This window comes from Pelobates fuscus, chromosome 9, assembly GCF_036172605.1.
Source record: "Pelobates fuscus isolate aPelFus1 chromosome 9, aPelFus1.pri, whole genome shotgun sequence".
NCBI lineage: Eukaryota > Metazoa > Chordata > Amphibia > Anura > Pelobatidae > Pelobates > Pelobates fuscus.
In genome coordinates, this window is record NC_086325.1 from 49,022,269 (window position 1) to 49,042,333 (window position 20,065).

A 20,065-nucleotide genomic window follows, 5' to 3' on the forward strand; every position below is an offset into this window, starting at 1 on the left:
AGGGGGCCTGAGCTTTTATAGCCGGGTAACCCCTCCCACAACTACAGGCTATGCCTTACTATATATATATATATATATATATATATATATATATAAAGAAAAAAGGAGAAAGTTCTTGCACTCACGCTGTAATATGCCTTGAGAACCGGGTGCTTTGCCAGGGCTTGAATATCCAGAAAATCCAACAAGGTAGCAGCACTCACGGAATAATTTTAAAATCCAATCTTTATTTAGAACATGTTAAAATGAGGTCTCATTTTAACATGTTCTAAATAAAGATTGGATTTTAAAATTATTCCGTGAGTGCTGCTACCTTGTTGGATTTTCTATATATATATATATACACACATACACATTTCCATTGGAGTGTCCTTTAATAACTCTGCATAACTTTTATTCAACAAAGTGCGTGTTACATGTGGATTGATATTCTATAAAAATATCTCAGATATTTGCCTGGGTTATGACTCAATCTGAATATAGGGTGCAGCCATGTTGTTAGTTTCATTCCTGTAGTATATACGGTAACTAGACATGCACTTTATATTTGCACTATTGCTTTTTGGGGCTTTAATCCATATTTTCATACATCTTGTTGGTGCCAGTGTATACTCTCTAAACAAAATACTTTGCCACGTTAGCTATTATTGACTGTATATGATAGAGGAGGAGGATGAGAAAATAAAAGCAAAGTAAAATAGAATTGCACATGAAAGTAAATGATCAAAATACCTGAATCCACCACATCTGATACAGATTTCTCTGAAATGTAGGCCATGTGTCCCAGGATAGAAAATATAGCAAATCCAGCAAAAACACTTGTTGCACAGTTGGTGACACAGACTAGAATGGCATCGGAATAGCAGTTATTGTGAAATTTGTTATATGATGAGAGAGCTATGAGTCCACCCCAGGCTGTAGAAAGTGAGAAAAAGATCTGAGTGGCAGCGTCTTTCCAAACCTGTAACGAGAAATAACAAATGTCACAAAAAGCAAACAAAAACATTCTGCTTAAAAAAACAAAAAAACATTTCAACGATTTATTTTTTCGGGGATGGCTCCTAACACTAGAACTTTAGATAAGGGCAGAGTTAGACTCAACCTTTAAAGAGGCAGAACTATACTCTAAATTATTTTGTGGGTGGGACAAGAGGGACAGACACCACCAGTCATGGAGCCTGTGGTGCTTTAACTAAAGTATTTCCACCAGTAGTTGAGTGTAAATTTAGGTCGTTCTAATTATGTTTCATTGGTGGACCACACTGGCAATTATTTAATTAATCATTAACTGGTCATAAGTCGTTTTGAATTGGAAAATACATCTTATCTCAATGACTGTTCAATACGAAAGGCCAGTTGCAACAAGACTCTACTGCAAGACTTGATTTACTTTCATTTATGCATGTAAAGGAACTGAGATTAGATTTCTCTGCAACTCTAGAACTTATGCATCCATGCTGCATCATATCCTAGGGATCCTAACAACTGGCCACATCTCTCCTACATTGCCATCTAGAACACGAGAAAAAAAGATGGATCAGTGAAGGTGTTCAATGTCCGCTGGAACTTAGGGCCTGGTCAAGTAGCATTATTAATATGTTAAGAAGTTATCTGGACGTGCAGGAGGGAATATGGTTGCTGTAACAGAGTATGGTGGTGAACATGACTCTAATGTGAGATAGTTATAGCTCTAGAAAAAGTATGTCTTTGAAGTGAGGTTTGATAGACTCATCAATCAGCTCACATGCTTCAGGAGCTTGCAGTCATGATAAGTAAATGAGAGACGGGGATGTCACGGAACCGCTGGCACCCCGACCGGGTACCCTCCGCTGACGGATGCTCCTAGTGCTTTCCGAGGTCTCCAAGCACTCCACCAGACACCATAACCACTGTAGACTCCCACGAACCGCCGCAGCTTGGTTGGGGTCTCGCCACGCTACCCACTCTGGACCCAAGACCAGGGTCTAGCTTCCAGTAGATGGACCTCTCCGAATTCCAGAGAGCAGGCACAGGAACAGCTCTTAGCAGAGCTCAGCGATAATACCCTGGGGAGTATAGTGATTATAGCAATCCCCAGAGTGTAGTTCTCCAATCCCCCAAACATGAGCCGAAACTTCATGAAGGTACATGTTTGGGGGATTGGAGAACTACACTCTGGGGATTGCTATAATCACTATACTCCCCAGGGTATTATCGCTGAGCTCTGCTAAGAGCTGTTCCTGTGCCTGCTCTCTGGAATTCGGAGAGGTCCATCTACTGGAAGCTAGACCCTGGTCTTGGGTCCAGAGTGGGTAGCGTGGCGAGACCCCAACCAAGCTGCGGCGGTTCGTGGGAGTCTACAGTGGTTATGGTGTCTGGTGGAGTGCTTGGAGACCTCGGAAAGCACTAGGAGCATCCGTCAGCGGAGGGTACCCGGTCGGGGTGCCAGCGGTTCCGTGACAGTGGTGGCAGCGGTGGGATGGCGTCCTAGTGCGAGGTAAAGCAGCTCAGAGACACAGTTCGTTTGGAGTTACAATTGAGGGCAACGTTCGTATTCGTACAGCGGCCCTGTTCACAACAGAATGGAGAGAGTTAGCACCTGGGCAGCGCTCACCTACGAGCAGGCGTTCCTTCGGGAAATGCGATGGCGACTGGCGTGTTTTAGCACGAATGTCCCGGACAGCGTTGTCCGGATACTTGAGGCTCATGTGGCCGAGGATCTGCAATACCAAGCCGAACGAGCCGGGTGGGGGACACCCAAGCCACAGCGGCAGTGTGGGTCCCAGGGAGCTGAAGGTACCATCCTTCCTCCCCAGCGGCAGTGTGTACCCCAGGGAGCAGAAGGTGCCGTCCTTCCTCCCCAGCGGCAGTGTGTACCCCAGGGAGCTGAAGGTGCAATCCTTCCTCCCCAGCGGCAGTGTGTAACCCAGGGAGCTGAACGTGCCGTCCTTCCTCCCCAGCGGCAGTGTGTACCCCAGGGAGCAGAAGGTGCCGTCCTTCCTCCCCAGCGGCAGTGTGTATCCCAGGGAGCAGAAGGTGTCGTCCTTCCTCCCCAGCGGCAGTGTGTATCCCAGGGAGCAGAAGGTGTCGTCCTTCCTCCCCAGCGGCAGTGTGTGTCCCAGGGAGCTGAAGGTGCCCTCCTTCCTCCCCAGCGGCAGTGTGTACCCCAGGGAGCAGAAGGTGCCGTCCTTCCTCCCCAGCGGCAGTGTGTAACCCAGGGAGCAGAAGGTGCCGTCCTTCCTCCCCAGCGGCAGTGTGTGTCCCAGGGAGCAGAAGGTGTCGTCCTTCCTCCCCAGCGGCAGTGTGTACCCCAGGGAGCAGAAGGTGCCGTCCTTCCTCCCCAGCGGCAGTGTGTAACCCAGGGAGCAGAAGGTGCCGTCCTTCCTCCCCAGCGGCAGTGTGAGTCCCAGAGAGCAGAAGGTGTCGTCCTTCCTCTCCAGCGGCAGTGTGTACCCCAGGGAGCAGAAGGTGCCGTCCTTCCTCCCCAGCGGCAGTGTGTATCCCAGGGAGCAGAAGGTGTCGTCCTTCCTCCCCAGCGGCAGTGTGTATCCCAGGGAGCAGAAGGTGTCGTCCTTCCTCCCCAGCGGCAGTGTGTATCCCAGGGAGCAGAAGGTGTCGTCCTTCCTCCCCAGCGGCAGTGTGTATCCCAGGGAGCAGAAGGTGTCGTCCTTCCTCCCCAGCGGCAGTGTGTATCCCAGGGAGCAGAAGGTGTCGTCCTTTCTCCCCAGCGGCAGTGTGTGTCCCAGGGAGCTGAAGGTGCCCTCCTTCCTCCCCAGCGGCAGTGTGTACCCCAGGGAGCAGAAGGTGCCGTCCTTCCTCCCCAGCGGCAGATCATTAATGTGCAGGGAATTGGGAGCCCAGTCTCCATTCCCCAGCGGCAGAGTGTTCTATCGGGAGAGGAGCCTGTTACCACCTCTCCCCAGCGGCAGCTTAATGTACCAGGGGGAGACTGTAAGCCCCACAACTGTGCAGATGTCGTCCTTCCTCCCCAGATGTCCCTACAGCACAGGGTGTAAGGACAGTCAGTCCTGTCCTCCAGCAACAAGGCTGCTTAGCCAAAGGGGAGACAGTCGGTCTCCCCCTCCAACAGCGGAACTATGTATCTAAAGGGGAGACAATCGGTCTCCAACAGCAGAGCTGCGCAGCTAAAGGGGAGACAGTCGGTCTCCAGCAACCAGGCTCCAACCAGACTACTCCCGTGGTAGTGCTGGCACCAGGGCAGAGTACCGCTGGCCTCTGCCCACTCAGCAACCCACCAAAACAGCCTACCAGTCCCCCACACAGCCATGGTGAGGCATCTGGACCTGGACAAGTTTTTTCCTTACTCAGGTGTAATCACCATTTATTGTGGGTGGGCTGTACTGCTGTTCCTGTTTTGTGGGTGGGCTGCTGGACTAACAAGGGCACTGACCGGCAAGAGGTCAGGTACCCTGTTAGTCTGTTTGGAAAAGGGGAGAAATGTGACGAAACCAACCTCGCCACTGGGCATTGGAGAAACCTGTTTGCCCGCCTCCTACCTGCTGACTATGGCCCCTTGAAAATTGGTACGTTTAGAGAGCTATATTTGGGCATATTGTATTTTATTGTGCGACTGCTGGCCCTTTAAGCACAGTGAATTGTATTTTATTGTGCGACTGCTGGCCCTTTAAGCACAGTGAATTGTATTTTATTGTGCGACTGCTGGCCCTTTAAGCACAGTGAATGGTATTTTATTGTACTGCTGCTGGCCCTTTAAGAACTGTCTGGGGACATATTGAGACTTTGGGTAACAATACCCTTTAAGACTATGGCCCCTGAAAAGTATGAACTTTTATTGTGTGTGTATGGCCCTTTAAGAACCGTCTGGGGACATCTTGTAACTTTGGTGAACAATGTCCCTTTAAGACTATGTCCCCAGACCTGTAAAATAACTTATTCCTGGCTTTCTCCCACTTGGTTCAGTAAATAGGGCTTACTGAACCAAGTACCACACAGGCGGACCACCCAGAAGTTAAAGTATGCAGGCAATTTACCTCCCAGGCTGTGAGGTTACTGCAGGTTAATTGCCGAGTGCTGGGTGGCCGCCATTCGGCAGCCGAACACGTGGCGGCGGCCATTTTGGTCATTCGAATGCGGTCAGCGGTGTATGCTAAAGATTCTGTGGAACTAAAATCGGCTACACATTCTGCCGAACACCGCTGACCCTTACCTTCTCCCATACGGAACTTGCAGCTCCAGAGACTAAGTCCCGTTCGAAATGGGACTTAGTCGTTTTTCGGCATGAAATTGACCGACCGCACAGCCCAAATCTATGGAACTGTTTTGGGCAGGAAATTGTGCTTGCGGTTGGTCATAAAGGACTTCCACCTAACTCTTGATCCACTGGAGGGATTTGTCTGATTTTTGGAAGGGTTTATGTTTGAAGTGTGCTGAGTTCAAATATGTAATTGTTATGAATATTGGATGTAGGGTTTTAAAGTTATAGCACATGTATAAAAAATGTTTTTTACCTGGCTGTAATAATTATGTTAACTGGTTATCTGAGGGGAGGGAACTTGTGGGTTGTAACCGTTATGCTATTGGCTGTTTTACCCCGCCCCTGTGGGCGGTCTTTTATGTGTAAGATGGAAATAAAAGCAGACTGGGTGTGCTAGCACATCAGATCATCTTGTACCTTCATGAAGTTTCGGCTCATGTTTGGGGGATTGGAGAACTACACTCTGGGGATTGCTATAATCACTATACTCCCCAGGGTATAATCGCTGAGCTCTGCTAAGAGCTGGTTCCTGTTCCTGCGCTCTGGAATTCGGAGAGGTCCATCTACTGGAAGCTGGACCCTGGTCGTGGGTCCAGAGTGGGTAGCGTGGCGAGACCCCAACCAAGCTGCGGCGGTTCGTGGGAGTCTACAGTGGTTATGGTGTCTGGTGGAGTGCTTGGAGACCTCGGAAAGCACTAGGAGCATCCGTCAGCGGAGGGTACCCGGTCGGGGTGCCAGCGGTTCCGTTACAGGGGAAATGGTAAGATATGATGAGATGTTAAGTGTAAGCAAAAGAGAGGGGGCATAGAGATAACAGAGGAATTATATCTCCCATACAACAAGTAAAGCAACCAATCATTAATTTGTATAGTTTTACATTTTCTCTATGAATTTAAATAGATTAGTAGTGGAATATTGATGCATATAAAACTAAGCTTAGAAATAACTTTAATTATCATTAAAGTCACCTGGATGCAGGTTTAGATATACATGCATTTGTTAATGTGTCCATCTCTTTCATTTTTCATTTTTTTCTTTTGATAGAATAAAAATTATTATTATGCGTTTAGGTATAATATGAACATGATAGAAATAAAATGATATACAAAAATATTTCTATGGAACATAATAGTAAGTCGAAGAATAGAGCTACATACCTCTGCCTCCTTAAGTTTCGTAAAGTTTGACTGATTTCCAATATAATAGTCAATTCCATCAAAGGCCCCATCTAGTGTAGCTCCACGGACCAAAAGGATGATAAGCACAATGTAGGGAAATACTGCCGTAAAGTACACCACCTGAATATTATACAGTAAAATATCAGAGAAGAAATAGTAATATTGGGACATCGGTCTTTATGACATTATTGCAATGATTTATGATTCAAAGATGTTTTGAAGCTTCTTAAAATCAGAAATAATAGGTTTGGTAAGCTTTTTAAAATATACATTACAAGTATCTCTAGGGGGTAGTGGTTGGAGATGACACACATGGAGGGGCTATGAGATGCTGGGGGGATATTAGATGCATGGAGGGGCTAGTGAGGAATGAGGGACTATGAGGGAGGGAATGGGGGAGGAAATAAGATGCAGTGAGGGGCTGGGGGGAAATGAGACACATAGAGGGGCTAGGGGAGAAATGAGACGCATGGAGGGGCTATTGGGGAGGGAATGAGACACATGGAGAGGCTGGGGGGGTGAGATGCATGGAGGGGCTAGGGAGGAATGAGACGTATGGAGGTGCTATGGGGGAGGAATGAGGTGTGTGGAGGGGCTGGGGAAGGAGGAAACATGTGGGGGGCCTATGGTAATTTTCGCACCAGGGCTCAATGACTTCTAGTTACGTCTCTGGATATCAGGTATGCTTCATTTTCATTTTATGATTCATGTCAATGTATTTAATACTGTCTGCATTGGCACTAGGTTGGTATTTTAGTGATCTACCAGACTTGAGGATACTTATAATAACATATATGGCACAGAGAAAGGGGGTGCAAGGCTATTGCCCAGGGGCCTAATTGGTTTATGACTTTCTAAGACTTTCACATGCCTGACAGCCAGAGATCTTTGCTCTGTAGCTAAAATGGAACCCAGTGCTATTAAAAGTTTCTATGTTCTAGTTAGATCGAAAGTTATTAAGTCATCATATGTGCTATAATTTAAGTGCCTTCTTAAACATTGTGTGCCATTGGATCATATCAGAACTACAGAGATTTACTTTAATATAATAATGGATAGTTTCATGAAAACGGTAGTAAGAATTTTCAAGGAATTTAAAGTGAATGTTAGACTTAAAGTCAAAACAGGAAACATTCTCAAAGTCAGCTGTACCTCCAGTTAAGCTACTTTGGCCTTAAAGGAATAGTGTTAGGATTATAGAGCCCCCTCTGCACCACCAACCCCAGCCCCCATGGCTATCAAAGGGTCAATATAACTTTTTTTGCTTACCTCATTAGACAGCCACTAAGGGCAGTCTTAACCCTGCAAGATAAACACTGCAGTTTTCATAACACCACAATGTTTTCAGCTGCAGGGTTAAGAGGACTGGGACACTGCACAGAGAAAATTTCAGTGAGATGAAGCGGTTTGAGTGCGTACACTGTTCCTTTAAATCTGAATTTCCCTTTGAATTCCTTACAATTCCCTCTATAGTAAATATCCCTGGTAGTATTTAAACTACTACTTTACCTTTCCGGATGATTTAATCCCTTTGAAAAGGGAAGCACCAACAATTATCCAAGCTAGAAGGAGACATAGAGCCAAGTACCACACGATTTCACCAGTCTCGTCAAGGCCGCTTGACTGTTTGAGCGCTACTTTCCTATGAAAGATTAGATAAGTGCATATATGTATAGATTTATTTAAATTACATGTAAGAAATAAGACTAATTTTTTTATTGTTTTTCTTCACTGCTTTTTCCAACAATGTACTAGGCCATAAGATGCCATTATCTTTTTTATATTGGAGGACTTTCCATAAAGAACACATTGAATAACTGAGAATTTGTGCATGCTTCCCTACCTTACCTATTCTCAAGTAAAGTGTCCCTACCTTGTCCATTCTCTGGTGAGGATTGTCTACCTTGCCCATTCTCTGGTGAGGTTTATCTACCTTGTCCATTCTCTGGTAATGATTCCCTACCTTGCCCATTCTCTGGTGTGGATTCCCTACCTTGCCCATTCTCTGGTAATGATTCCCTACCTTGCCCATTCTCTGGTGAGGTTTATCTACCTTGTCCATTCTCTGGTAATGATTCCCTACCTTGTCCATTCTCTGGTAATGATTCCCTACCTTGCCCATTCTCTGGTAATGATTCCCTACCTTGTCCATTCTCTGGTAATGATTCCCTACCTTGCCCATTCTCTGGTGTGGATTCCCTACCTTGCCCATTCTCTGGTGAAGTTCCTCTACCTTGCCCATTCTCTTGTAAGGTTTCCCTACCTTGCCTATTGTCTGGTGAGGTTTGTTGGTGCTGAAATACTGTTACTAGGTTATATCTTGTGCATAAATGTAGGTCAAAACCAGCAATTGTATGTACAGATTTATATTCAGGAATTCCTACATTTTCAAAAGAGGGTAAACATTTTAAAAATTATATAGTATCCATTTCCATATAGTATTTCAAGCAGAATTTAAAATATTGCAATGCAACATGCAAATATAAATCACTTTTGTCAGCGGGTATAACGTAAATAGATAAAAGCCTAGTTATGGGTATTTGTAAGGGGTTTGGGGTAATGAAGCTTCCTGAAAATGACACCATAAAATGAAAATAATGTCTGTATGTAGGTATAATGCCCATATGCTCTAAGTATAGCTGCTTAGTAAACACCAAGTATCTGTACTGCAAAAAAGCCCTGTAGTGATCTTAACTCTATTCCTCTCTTCTAGGACTCCAAGACTGCCTTAATGATGTCATGGACCTACTCTCAACAATTCTTGGTTTAGTGACTACATTCCCCAAAAATAAAATACATAGATACAAAGCATTGCAAATTGCAATCTACCATGGATACATCTAAAGCCTTTTAAACAACACAATGCCTGTGTCCTGAACCTCTGGGGAACACAATTGGATTTATCTGGGCATATGTGTAAATGATTTAGTAAGGTCTTGTAAAGGTTCTAGTTCAGATTAGGCAACCTTCAGCACTCCAGGTGTTCCAGATGTTGTAGACTACATCTCCTTTGCCAGCATCATGTCTGAAAGAGCATTATGTGAGATGAAATCCACAATATCTAGAGTGCCGAAGGTTGCCTACCCATGTTCTAGTTTGTTTATTAGAACTAGAATTTACTTTATCTCTCACAACTAAGAATAGTCACGACAGTGAAAGATGTATCCATAATGGAGCTGTTGTTAACTTACTCCCAGTATTGTTTGCTTGGCAGGTCCACGTGCTCTAGGACCCTGCTGTCCTTCATACAGGTTAGATTTCTTTCTTTGACATAGGTAAGGTTATATGTGACGACATCATTTGCAAATAATGTAACATTGCATGAACCTGAAATAAAGATAGAATAATATATTAAGTAAACATTTATACAGAGAAACTCTTAATTAGGAGGAAACATGTTCTTAAAACAAAATGTGTGCAAATTAAGGGACGAGGATCTAATTCTCCTTATTGTTTATTCACTTAGAAAGGGACACTATAACCACCAAAACAACTTTAGCTTAATGAAGTGGTTTCAGTGTTTAGATCATGCCCCTGCAGTCTCACTGCTCAATTCTCTGCCATTTAGGAGTTAAATCCCTTTGTTTATGCAGCCCTAGTCACACCTCTCTGCATGTGATTTACTTCCTAAACACTTCCTGTAAAGAGTAATCTAATGTTTAAACATCCTTTATTGTACAGTCTAATTTATAATTTATTATCTCATTCTTTGTTAATAGCCTGCAGACACTTCCTATCTGTGATTGAAGTTCAATTAACAGAGCAGGAGATCAAAACTTCTAAAGTTAACACACTGTACTGACTAAAATTGAAAAAAGAATTCACAACCAGGGGAGGTGTGGCTATAGCTGCATACACAGAATCAAGTGATTAAACTCTTAAATGACAGAGAATTGAGTAGTGAGACTGCAGGGGCATGATTCATACACCAAAACTGCTTCTCTGAGCTAATGTTATCTTGGTGCATAGATTATCCATTTGATATGTTGTTGCAGAGAAATAATCAAAAGGCAATCCTAAAAAGGCCTTTATGATTTATTTCCCTCCTACAGGTGTTTTTTTTATGTGCCAACCTATTGTAGCACAAGTCCAGAAAGATGTGGTAGATCTGACACTGATAATTTAAAAAACCTCATACAGTATAAAAAATACTACACGCAAGGTGACAAGGCATGCAAGGCTGACGCATTATCCCAATTACAAAACTATGTCTGCGTCGGATTAGTCTAGATTGAGTTAAATAACACAGTTAACGGGTCTCAATTTGAGTCAGTTATGATATGCTATCTACCAAACATCAGTAGGAGTTGGACTGAATCACAATTATATCAATATAGGTGTGTCAGATCAGTAATTAATTTAGGGACAGCTAAAAAAAATAATTTTTTCAGGGCTACATTTAAAATTATGTCAAAGTATCTCTTTTTGGAGAGGTCCCTATAAAACATAGTTTGACAACTCTAGAAACAGTGATCATATGAACTATGATCATATAACCATTTATAGTCAGGTATAAGTCACATATTCATTAGCATGAATGTCGATTAAATCGCTTCATTAAAACGTACCTCGGATGGTCTTACTGCACTTTTCATCTGCCCACTCAAAGCACTGAGACCAAGGAAGTATGCTTTGAAATGAGGCAAACATGTAATATAAGCTGTAGGCAATAATAATGTTATAATAAATGGAAACACATGTTGTAATAAGAACCATCATCACTCCAACACCTGAAAGGAAAGAGAATCCAGTTAATATTTTCAATATCACATCAAAATATTTTTTGTAGACAATGCATTTACCTAACGAGAGCCTTTTTTTAAGGCAGCTTAGGTGTTTTTACTTAGGGACACTTTTTAGGGGTCCTTTGATGCACGTCGGGAACATGGCTTGATAATAACTTCACCCACATTCTTCTACATTATGACCACTTTAGGTAAACCCCACCTCTGATCTTTACAGGAAATCAGATACCTTCTCATACATTATCACATTTCCTTGTAAAAAAAAATAATTCCCAGCATAAATCTTAAATCTCGAATTAACTGGCTGATCATTTCTGGTTATTTCAGATTCGTGTAACTAATTTTATGATTAGGTCATAAAAGATTAAATAAAAAGCAGCCTTTGTGTATACCCAAAATGCACACACTGTAATAAAATTATTGACTCATAGTGACCTCATATCACATCCAGAACTGTTGGACTGTTTACATTTTGTTACATTTTGGAATTGAAAAGCCCTATGATGTTTAAACGGCTTTGCATGTCTGTTAGAGTTTAGATTTTGCACATGATGTAACGAGTTTGAGTCCCTGTTGCACAACTACTCTATAGAGATATTTCAGGCAGAGTTTGTTACTCAAAACAGGAAGGCTGCTAGGAAGTGTTTATCCTACCAACTTCAAAATAATTCTATTGTAAATAAAACCCAAGCACGCTCTGCCGAACTCAATCAAGCGATTGTGTGTTGTTGCTAATAACTATGAAAAGATAACATTGTCTGCAGGTAGAAAGAAACAGTAATTTTACGAGATCCTATTTCCAATTCATGACACACAGTCATTGTATCAGTTAGATGATCAACAACCCAGAGAAGGAAGATTAAACACAGATTAAATGCAGATTTGATATGTAAATATTCCATGTAATTAGGTCACTGACTGAATAAAAGATAGCCTTTTATAACAGACACCACGGATTATTCCAACGTTATTGTTTTTGTTTTCTAAATGAATACTGAATTCAAGGTATGCAGCCTTAAGAGCATGCTCCAGGCAATCAGACAGCTTTAATTCAGGTATATAAAGACAAGGCAAGGCAAAATTACCTGGTTTTCACATGCATGATGGCTGTTGTAACATTTATAAAAAAAAAAAAATAGCTTCAAATGAAACCTCCCATACGTTGCACCATTCTCTGTATTTGTACAAATCAGGAATTGGAGCAATGGACTGCAGCAGACATACCAAGGTATTATATCCATGCAGTTCTACAGGCAATCTCTTATTTAGTTCAGGATACACTAATGGCAGTACTGCTTATTTTTGAGTGTTTTTCACTGAGTGTGACATCACATACTTTATACCTGGATGTATAGGTTATTACACACAATATGCCCATTTCTTTTCTCTTTCAAATAGAAACAAGGGTACTGTTTGCCCTAATAATTTCAGAAGTAGTCCACAAGACCTGGAGTGCCGTGGGTTGCCTAGACCTGGCCTAGTGTATCGAACACTTAACTTTATCAGTTAGAAAATGTTACCAATAATTGGGATTATGCAAGACAATGTCTGGATTGTTCCCTATGCTTTTGCTCTATAAGCAGGGCTCACATTTTCCACTCACTGTTCATGAGAGAGAGCAGAAATTCAGCCCTGCCAAGTATGCCAGATGAGTTAGTTTCTCCACTCCTGTGAGTATCTTTAGTCCCGTTTGAAGGACAGAGCTTATTGTAGCAGTGTAATCAAATGCTAGGAATGGGGTGCATGTGCTGATGCCAACTATATTCCAAGCTGACATTTGCTGATGCCAACTATATTGCTGACATTTTGTAATAACAAAGCTATGTTTTTTCCAGAATCACCACTTCCAGCGTCAGCAACAAATCTTTAAAAGATAGAATGATACTACATGCAGTGGGTTTGTCAAATAATAACCAAACATAACTTAAAATACGGTTGCTGCTTGAACAGTAGGACGTTAAGGTCTAACACCTTTCGTTCTGGTAAATAATCCAGCTCACAAAGACTAAGGCAATGAACCACTTCTTAAAGGGCAAACACTTAACTCTAACTTAATAGTTAATGGATCATCTATAAGGAATGATAACCAGTCACTCAAAGCCCAAGATGTGCTCATACTGATTACAACAAAAAGGGAAACATGCAATAAAAATTCTGCATGAATTTAAAAAAGACAAAATTGGAAGTAAATGAAAAAACATATATTGAGCTGACTTAAACAATAAGATACATGTTCCACCTTAATGTGACATATTGAATGGATAAAGAATCGCTACAAATTGTCCAATGAGTTGAAGAATTTAACGAGCGGTTAGTTACTAAACAGTGAATTGTTTGGAACTGGCGAGAGATCTTTATCATTTAACACAAAATAGTCAGAAATTAAAAAAAGCTCCAGGAGCAGGACTGCAAAGTTTGCAATTGTATGATCACAGCCAACATTATAAATTAATTGTCTTATTAATTGTAATTAATTGTCAGATGGGAAGTCCAATTTTCATACTGACACAAAATACTGACACAAAAACACATTTTAGGGGTTTTTCTAATTATTAAACTATTACAGCCCTGAAGCCACAGTGAATTTTAAATTTTAGGCCAAATTGCCAAATTAGACAAACTTGAAGCAGAGAAAATAGAAAAAAGGACTGGAAACTTGAATGAGGCCCAAAACTGCGGTAGGAACACTATAGTCACCTAAATTACTTTAGCTAAATGAAGCAGTTTTAGTGTATAGATCATTCCCCTGCAATTTCACTGCTCAATTCACTGTCATTTAGGAGTTAAATCACTTTGTTTCTATTTATGCAGCCCTAGCCACACCTCCCCTGGCTATGATTGACAGAGCCTGCATGAAAAAAAAACTGGTTTCACTTTCAAACAGATGTAATTTACCTTAAATAATTGTATCTCAATCTCTAAATTGAACTTTAATCACATACAGGAGGCTCTTGCAGGGTCTAGCAAGCTATTAACATAGCAGGGGATAAGAAAATCTTAATTAAACAGAACTTGCAATAAAGAAAGCCTAAATAGGGCTCTCTTTACAGGAAGTGTTTATGGAAGGCTGTGCAAGTCACATGCAGGGAGGTGTGACTAGGGTTAATAAACAAATGGATTTAACTCCTAAATGGCAGAGGATTGAGCAGTGAGGCCGCAGGGGCATGTTCTATACACCAAAGCGGCTTCATTAAGCTAAAGTTGTTCAGGTGACTATAGTGTCCCTTTAAGAACAAAAGGTTACTGCAGCTCGACCAATCAAACTGCCTTGGCCCTTATACAACTGCCTGGTCCTTATTTCTATTTTCTGCACTTGTGAATGTGGTTGTCTCTTGGGGTAGAGGTACTGTTGGAGTCCTTATTAGCATATGTCCTGCTATACCTAAATCTGAACTTGAAGCATAGCTGACTTAGAGAAATATATATCCAATTCAGCTTTGAGGTAGCCAGAGGCACACTGGCTGAATATTTATTGAATACAACTAAATGAACTTGAGACAGAAGCTTTGAAGGTAGATTACAACTACCTCTCATTCAGAAACAGAGAATTGCATTCAATCTCTCCCACCAACCTTGAGGGATGGAAAAATAAATTAATTCAAATTGGGACACCTTTTGCTTCTCTTTGAGTTGCTTGAAAAACACCTAAAAAGCCATGCAAAAACATAACAAGCCATTTCCATGAAGGAGAGGCAGGTGAAAGGATATTTGGAGACATTAAAAAATGTGTCACAAGAGAATACTGAGAACGGGTAGCAGCTGAAATAGCCTGCCCTTCGGTGGGTCCCCGCTCAGTTCTCAAGCTGGTTTTTGCTCATCTTGTGCCATTACAGAGAGAACATCTCTGAAACATATCAGACTGGTCCCACCCATACGGGCAGTCCAGATCCGAAATGCCAGCAAGTTTCCTCTGCACGAGAGACACAGCAACCCCAGACGATCGTTTCTACCTTTTTAGGCATCATCAGTGAGGCATAGCTGATATCTCCCTAGGCACCGTGAGCAAGGGGTCCACGTCTGGATTAGCTCTTTAAACTTGTGGAGAGCAAGAAATGGGTCACAAGAGAATACTGAGAACATTAAGATACCTTGTAGAATTGGTACGACTTTCCATACAGAAATTGGTCCTCGACTGGAAAACTGACCCAAGGAGCATTCCAAGAAGAACAACGGGAGGCCAGCAAGTGCTAGCATGATCGTATATGGAATTAGAAAGGCACCTGTATAGAGAATAACAAAAAAGATCACCAATTAATCTATGGAAAAAGATTATATGTATGTATATTATATTTAGAGTACATCAGTAGAGCAATCCCTAAGGAAGTAGTCTTCAAGCCCCAAGAAAAAAACATTTTCTTAGATCTTCTGGTGGGGAAGCAGGAAACGTGCCTTGGCAAAAAAAAAAAAACCACCTGGTCCTTCCTGCCTCAGGCATGCTGTGCTACAGACCGAGAGCTGAAACATCAAATTCTGGTGTCATTTTGGGTAATGAAGCCCAGTGGATGGAGAGGGGGCAGAGAAAACAGGTATGCACTTTTAAGACCGTGATATACGTAGTGCTCTACTCCACCTCTTCCCCAAATTATTGCATCAGAGGTGTGAAAGAGGTTTGAACCAGAAACAGGGCCAATGCTAGAAAGACAAAAGCATGCATGGGGTCTTCCATTACCATGTTGCAAGCACTGGAGATGTTGAAAATAAACCTGTGAAAAAATAATTATGCTGTGGCAAATAAACAAATTTGCAGTACCAGAAGGCACTGACTACAGTTAAAGGGGAAATGTAGAGTACACAATGTGTATTGAACAAACATATTATATTGGCCACCGTTTCCTTCTCTCTTTTCATCATCTACCATTAACCACCTGTCCGGGGGTGATTGTTTTCACTTCACTCTCCATTATACCCGCCTGATCTTCAGTGACCAACTATTGCACTCTCTCATCACTACATCTACTGAAATACGTCTAAGACACTACAGAGCTTTAACTGTGTTTGAATATTTCCTCCTGCGGCCCTTCTCTTTTAACTCTTTATCATCTCACTTTTACAAATTCTTACTACGGCTGTCTCTATTTTGCTCAAAATGCCTCAAATGAGTCAAGTGAAAAAAAGTCTTGAGGGATTTTTCAAGTTTGAGACACTTTGCCTATCAATGATATCCAAATATAGACATAACTGATATTGCTAATGGAGGTGTGGAACTTCCACATGAGAAAGTAGGTGCCTCTGCTCCACTTGATTTTGGTTAAGCCCCACAATAATGGTCTGATCCAGAATCAGAGGTCAGTGCCTGGAGACTAGTAGTTCCACAACCACCTCAACAGCACATAATGGATATGGTTCTTAGACTGCCACTCTAATTGCATATGTGTAAAATTCAAGCCAAGCATGTAGAAATATGCCATTGGCTTTGCCTTTCTATTATTACAATCCTAAAATATAAATTATTTAGTTCAATGTGTGACATTGATTTATTCAGCCATAAGACTGCCCTGTCAATGTTTGGACCTTGTTATGTCTTTGTCTAGTTATTCAGTCAGCCTTATAGATGTACAAACATCATTTGGTCACATATAGGACTGATTTGTGTGTTGCTACTGGTCACCTAAAGATGGAAGTCTACTTTCTGTCACACCATGAAGGCTATGTGATACCTGTGAGCTGGATATTGCTTGTTCAGATATCACAGTTAAATTGTCAGTGCATCCCACAGATTTATGGTGAATGGGGTGTCAAGTTATCTGCTAGCATTTCAAGTTATTTCACATAAGTGTTTACAGTTTATTTCTGTATGGACTTTAGCTGACACAGCATAGTATACAATGCTTACGCATCTAGCTTGCTGTTTGCTATAATAATAAAACATTCAACAAGTCCTTCCATTGAAGATAAGAATATTATCCCCAAACCACAAGAACCTTTATTCCTCTATTATAAATCTTCACATTAAGTACTTTGTAGTCAGGCAAGTAACATTCTCCTTATTTCTAGAAAACCCATGGTTTCTAGGTCTTGCATGAAACATCACTCTACTAAACATATTTGTATGCGTTGGTCATAAACCTATACCCAGTTAATTTAATGCATTCTTCCGCAAAATTAACACTTCCCATTGGCTATGACATTTCTCACTGTTCAGGCAGTAGATTAAATTACTTATCGGAAAGGTAGTCCCAAAAGAGAGAGCAGTGTTAAAAGTTGCTAAACTCTACTTCAGCAGCCATGGTTTATAGCGATTGCATTATTTTGTGATGTATCTGAATAAGACTAAAACTACGAGGACTAGCCAAAAGTACGTTGTGTATCTGTGTACTTTTACCAACAAAAAAAGGAAAAGCACCAACCTTATTAAATGAATATATGTCCTCCAAGGGTTTAGAAGTATCACGGCTCAGTTACCCATCATAATCCGGGTATAAACAGTAATAAAATGTTCAGCAATGATTGTTATACGTTAAGATCCTTTAATGGGCATCCAAATGGCAGCAATATTTCGACAGATAACCTTTATCAGGCTTTATGAAGACAGGTTCTCTGTTTAAACATTGCTTCTATTTGGGTGCCAATAAAAGAATCATTTTCATTTTTGTTTTTGTTCATGTACTTAAGGCCATGAAATTTATATGGGCTAATACTATTTTATTTGAAAATTACACAATAAGTTAAACCTTAATTAAAAAAGAAAAGAATGCAAATAATATCACTGTGAAATCAATGGCATTCCATGTAAGTGTGCAAATATTAACATTATACCACGTGCTTTACTTCTTTGCTATGTGCACACAGTTTGGAAAACCCCGAATGACTTAATAGCTAGAAGAATTATTTGATTTCTCATTGTTTGCTTATTAAACCTTTAGGCCACAGTGCAAGGTTTATCTTTTTACACTTCCCGTTTTCATTCAAAGAAGAGATAATACAGACTAATGACAACTCAGTCAACGTGGTCGCTTATATGAGCATATATTATAAATCCACAATAATTTTATCTTAGCTAATTTTCGATCATATATTGACAGTGTGATGCAGATATTTTAAAAGTGAAATAAACCTTGAGCTAAATGCATCAAAATGTGAAATATTAAATATTACAGTTCCTTCACTAAAAAATAATAGTCTGTCAACCCAATTTCCATTTAAATGGTGTAAATATCAAATGAAGTACTTGGGAATTTGGCTAACCACTGACCCCTCCCAAGCATTTATCGTTAATTACTTACGATTATTAAACAACATACAAACATCTCCGTAAATGGAATACGCTAAATATCTTGTGGATAGGGCGTATCAATGTGTTAAAAATGAATATTTTACCACGCATTCTGTATTTATTTAAGACAATCCCAATGGAGTTATCACATTCCTTTTTTTCCTCTCTTAGTGGAGCAGCTATAACTTTTCTATGGAGAGGAACACGCCCACTCCTTAGACATGACATTTTATGCCTATCGAAATCAAAAGAGGGACTGGCACTTCCAAATTTTAAGTGATTCTATCAAGCAGCACATCTGTTGCAAGTCCAAGAATGGCATGTTAAGGACCTAATAAGTCCTGGCTTGCCATGGAAAAAACCTGTTGCCCAATGCCACTAACTGTCTTAACGTGGTTACAAACTTTAAGAATACCACAGCAGATACCCCCTAATAGCCCTATTTCAGCAACCTTGAGAGTATGGTTCCAGATTTAAAAAGGTACATTAGCCTCACCTATACCTAGCCCTCTATTACTGCTTACATATAACCCAGAACTAGCAGAAGGCATTCACAAAACGAGGTTAGCTTTCATAGGACCAGGTGAGGTAATACCGATCCAAAGGGTGATAAACTCTTTGGGATTATGGAAATTGGAGGATTTGGTAATTAATAAAATACCTACATTCATGGAGAGATATTAATATGCTCAGATTAAGCATTTTTATTAATCCATACCAAATAAGCATATGTTGAGCAGAGGAACTAAAAAATTTGAGGACCTATGTTGCAAAAGGAAATCAATTAGGCACAGGATTTTTTTTTTTACAAAAGATAATGTTAGCGGTAAAGTATAGGAGATGGGAGGAGGCCTTGGAGATATCATTCTCTGAGGAACAGTGGTTAAAGGTTTTGAGACTGAATCATTATAGTACAGTATGCACCAAATGTCAAGAAACAAATTATAAGATACTTTTATTTTGGTATCACACACCTACTAGTTTACATAATTTTTTTCCGACACAACCACCATTATGCTGGTGTTGCAATGAACTCCCTGGGACACACCTACATATTTGGTGGTCTTGTCATCTTCTAACATCCTTTTGGGAGGGTGTACGGGCAACGATGGAAACAATTTTGGGAGAAGCCCCACCATTCCAACCTGAGAATGTCCTCTTACACCACACAGGTCTATCAGTAACTCAATATAAAAAAAAAAATCAATTGTTATACTTTTATTAAATGCGGCAAAGGCCCTTATTCTTATGTTCTAGAAGACTATGGTCTGTCCAACCATACAGAATTCATTGGATAAAGTGAGCGAGATTGAAGCTGCTGAATCAAGGTGCAAAATAGCACATAATGATAGTGAAAAGCATGTTCAAAAATTGCACCTTTGGCATACATTTATCTCACATAGGTAGAATGTAGCTCTATTGATAAAAGAAGCTGGAGGGGGGCTTAAAAATGGCAATGAGTAAGAGATCTTAAAAGGGTGGCATGTGTTGATTTAAAATTATTGTACGTCGGTGTAAGCGTATGTGTATGAGTGTATGTATATATATATATGTTTTTTCTGCTCTTTCTCCTTTGCTTAGTTAATATTGTCTGAATAAGAGTAATAGGAACTCAAATTAGAGACTTCTTCTTGAAGATGTTGTTATCAGTCGTAAATTATTTGCTTGTTTTTTATTTAATTTTTTTTTTATTTGTTGTTTTTGTTGTTTTCTA

The 20,065-nt window shown here is 40.8% G+C and overlaps 1 protein-coding gene across 2 annotated transcripts in view; it reads right to left on the reverse strand.

The window, feature by feature from the left end:
- LOC134572756 (sodium- and chloride-dependent neutral and basic amino acid transporter B(0+)-like) overlaps positions 1 to 20,065 on the reverse strand; it is a 55,425-nt gene that overhangs the window by 19,515 nt on the left and 15,845 nt on the right. For both annotated transcript variants that reach the window (XM_063431920.1, XM_063431921.1), the window contains exons 3-8: positions 15,227 to 15,358; positions 10,962 to 11,123; positions 9,585 to 9,720; positions 7,903 to 8,035; positions 6,373 to 6,513; positions 733 to 961 (exon numbers count right to left, since the gene is read on the reverse strand). In XM_063431920.1, coding sequence (XP_063287990.1) covers positions 733 to 961; positions 6,373 to 6,513; positions 7,903 to 8,035; positions 9,585 to 9,720; positions 10,962 to 11,123; positions 15,227 to 15,358 — 933 coding nt within the window. The remainder of the gene's footprint in view (positions 1 to 732; positions 962 to 6,372; positions 6,514 to 7,902; positions 8,036 to 9,584; positions 9,721 to 10,961; positions 11,124 to 15,226; positions 15,359 to 20,065) is intronic.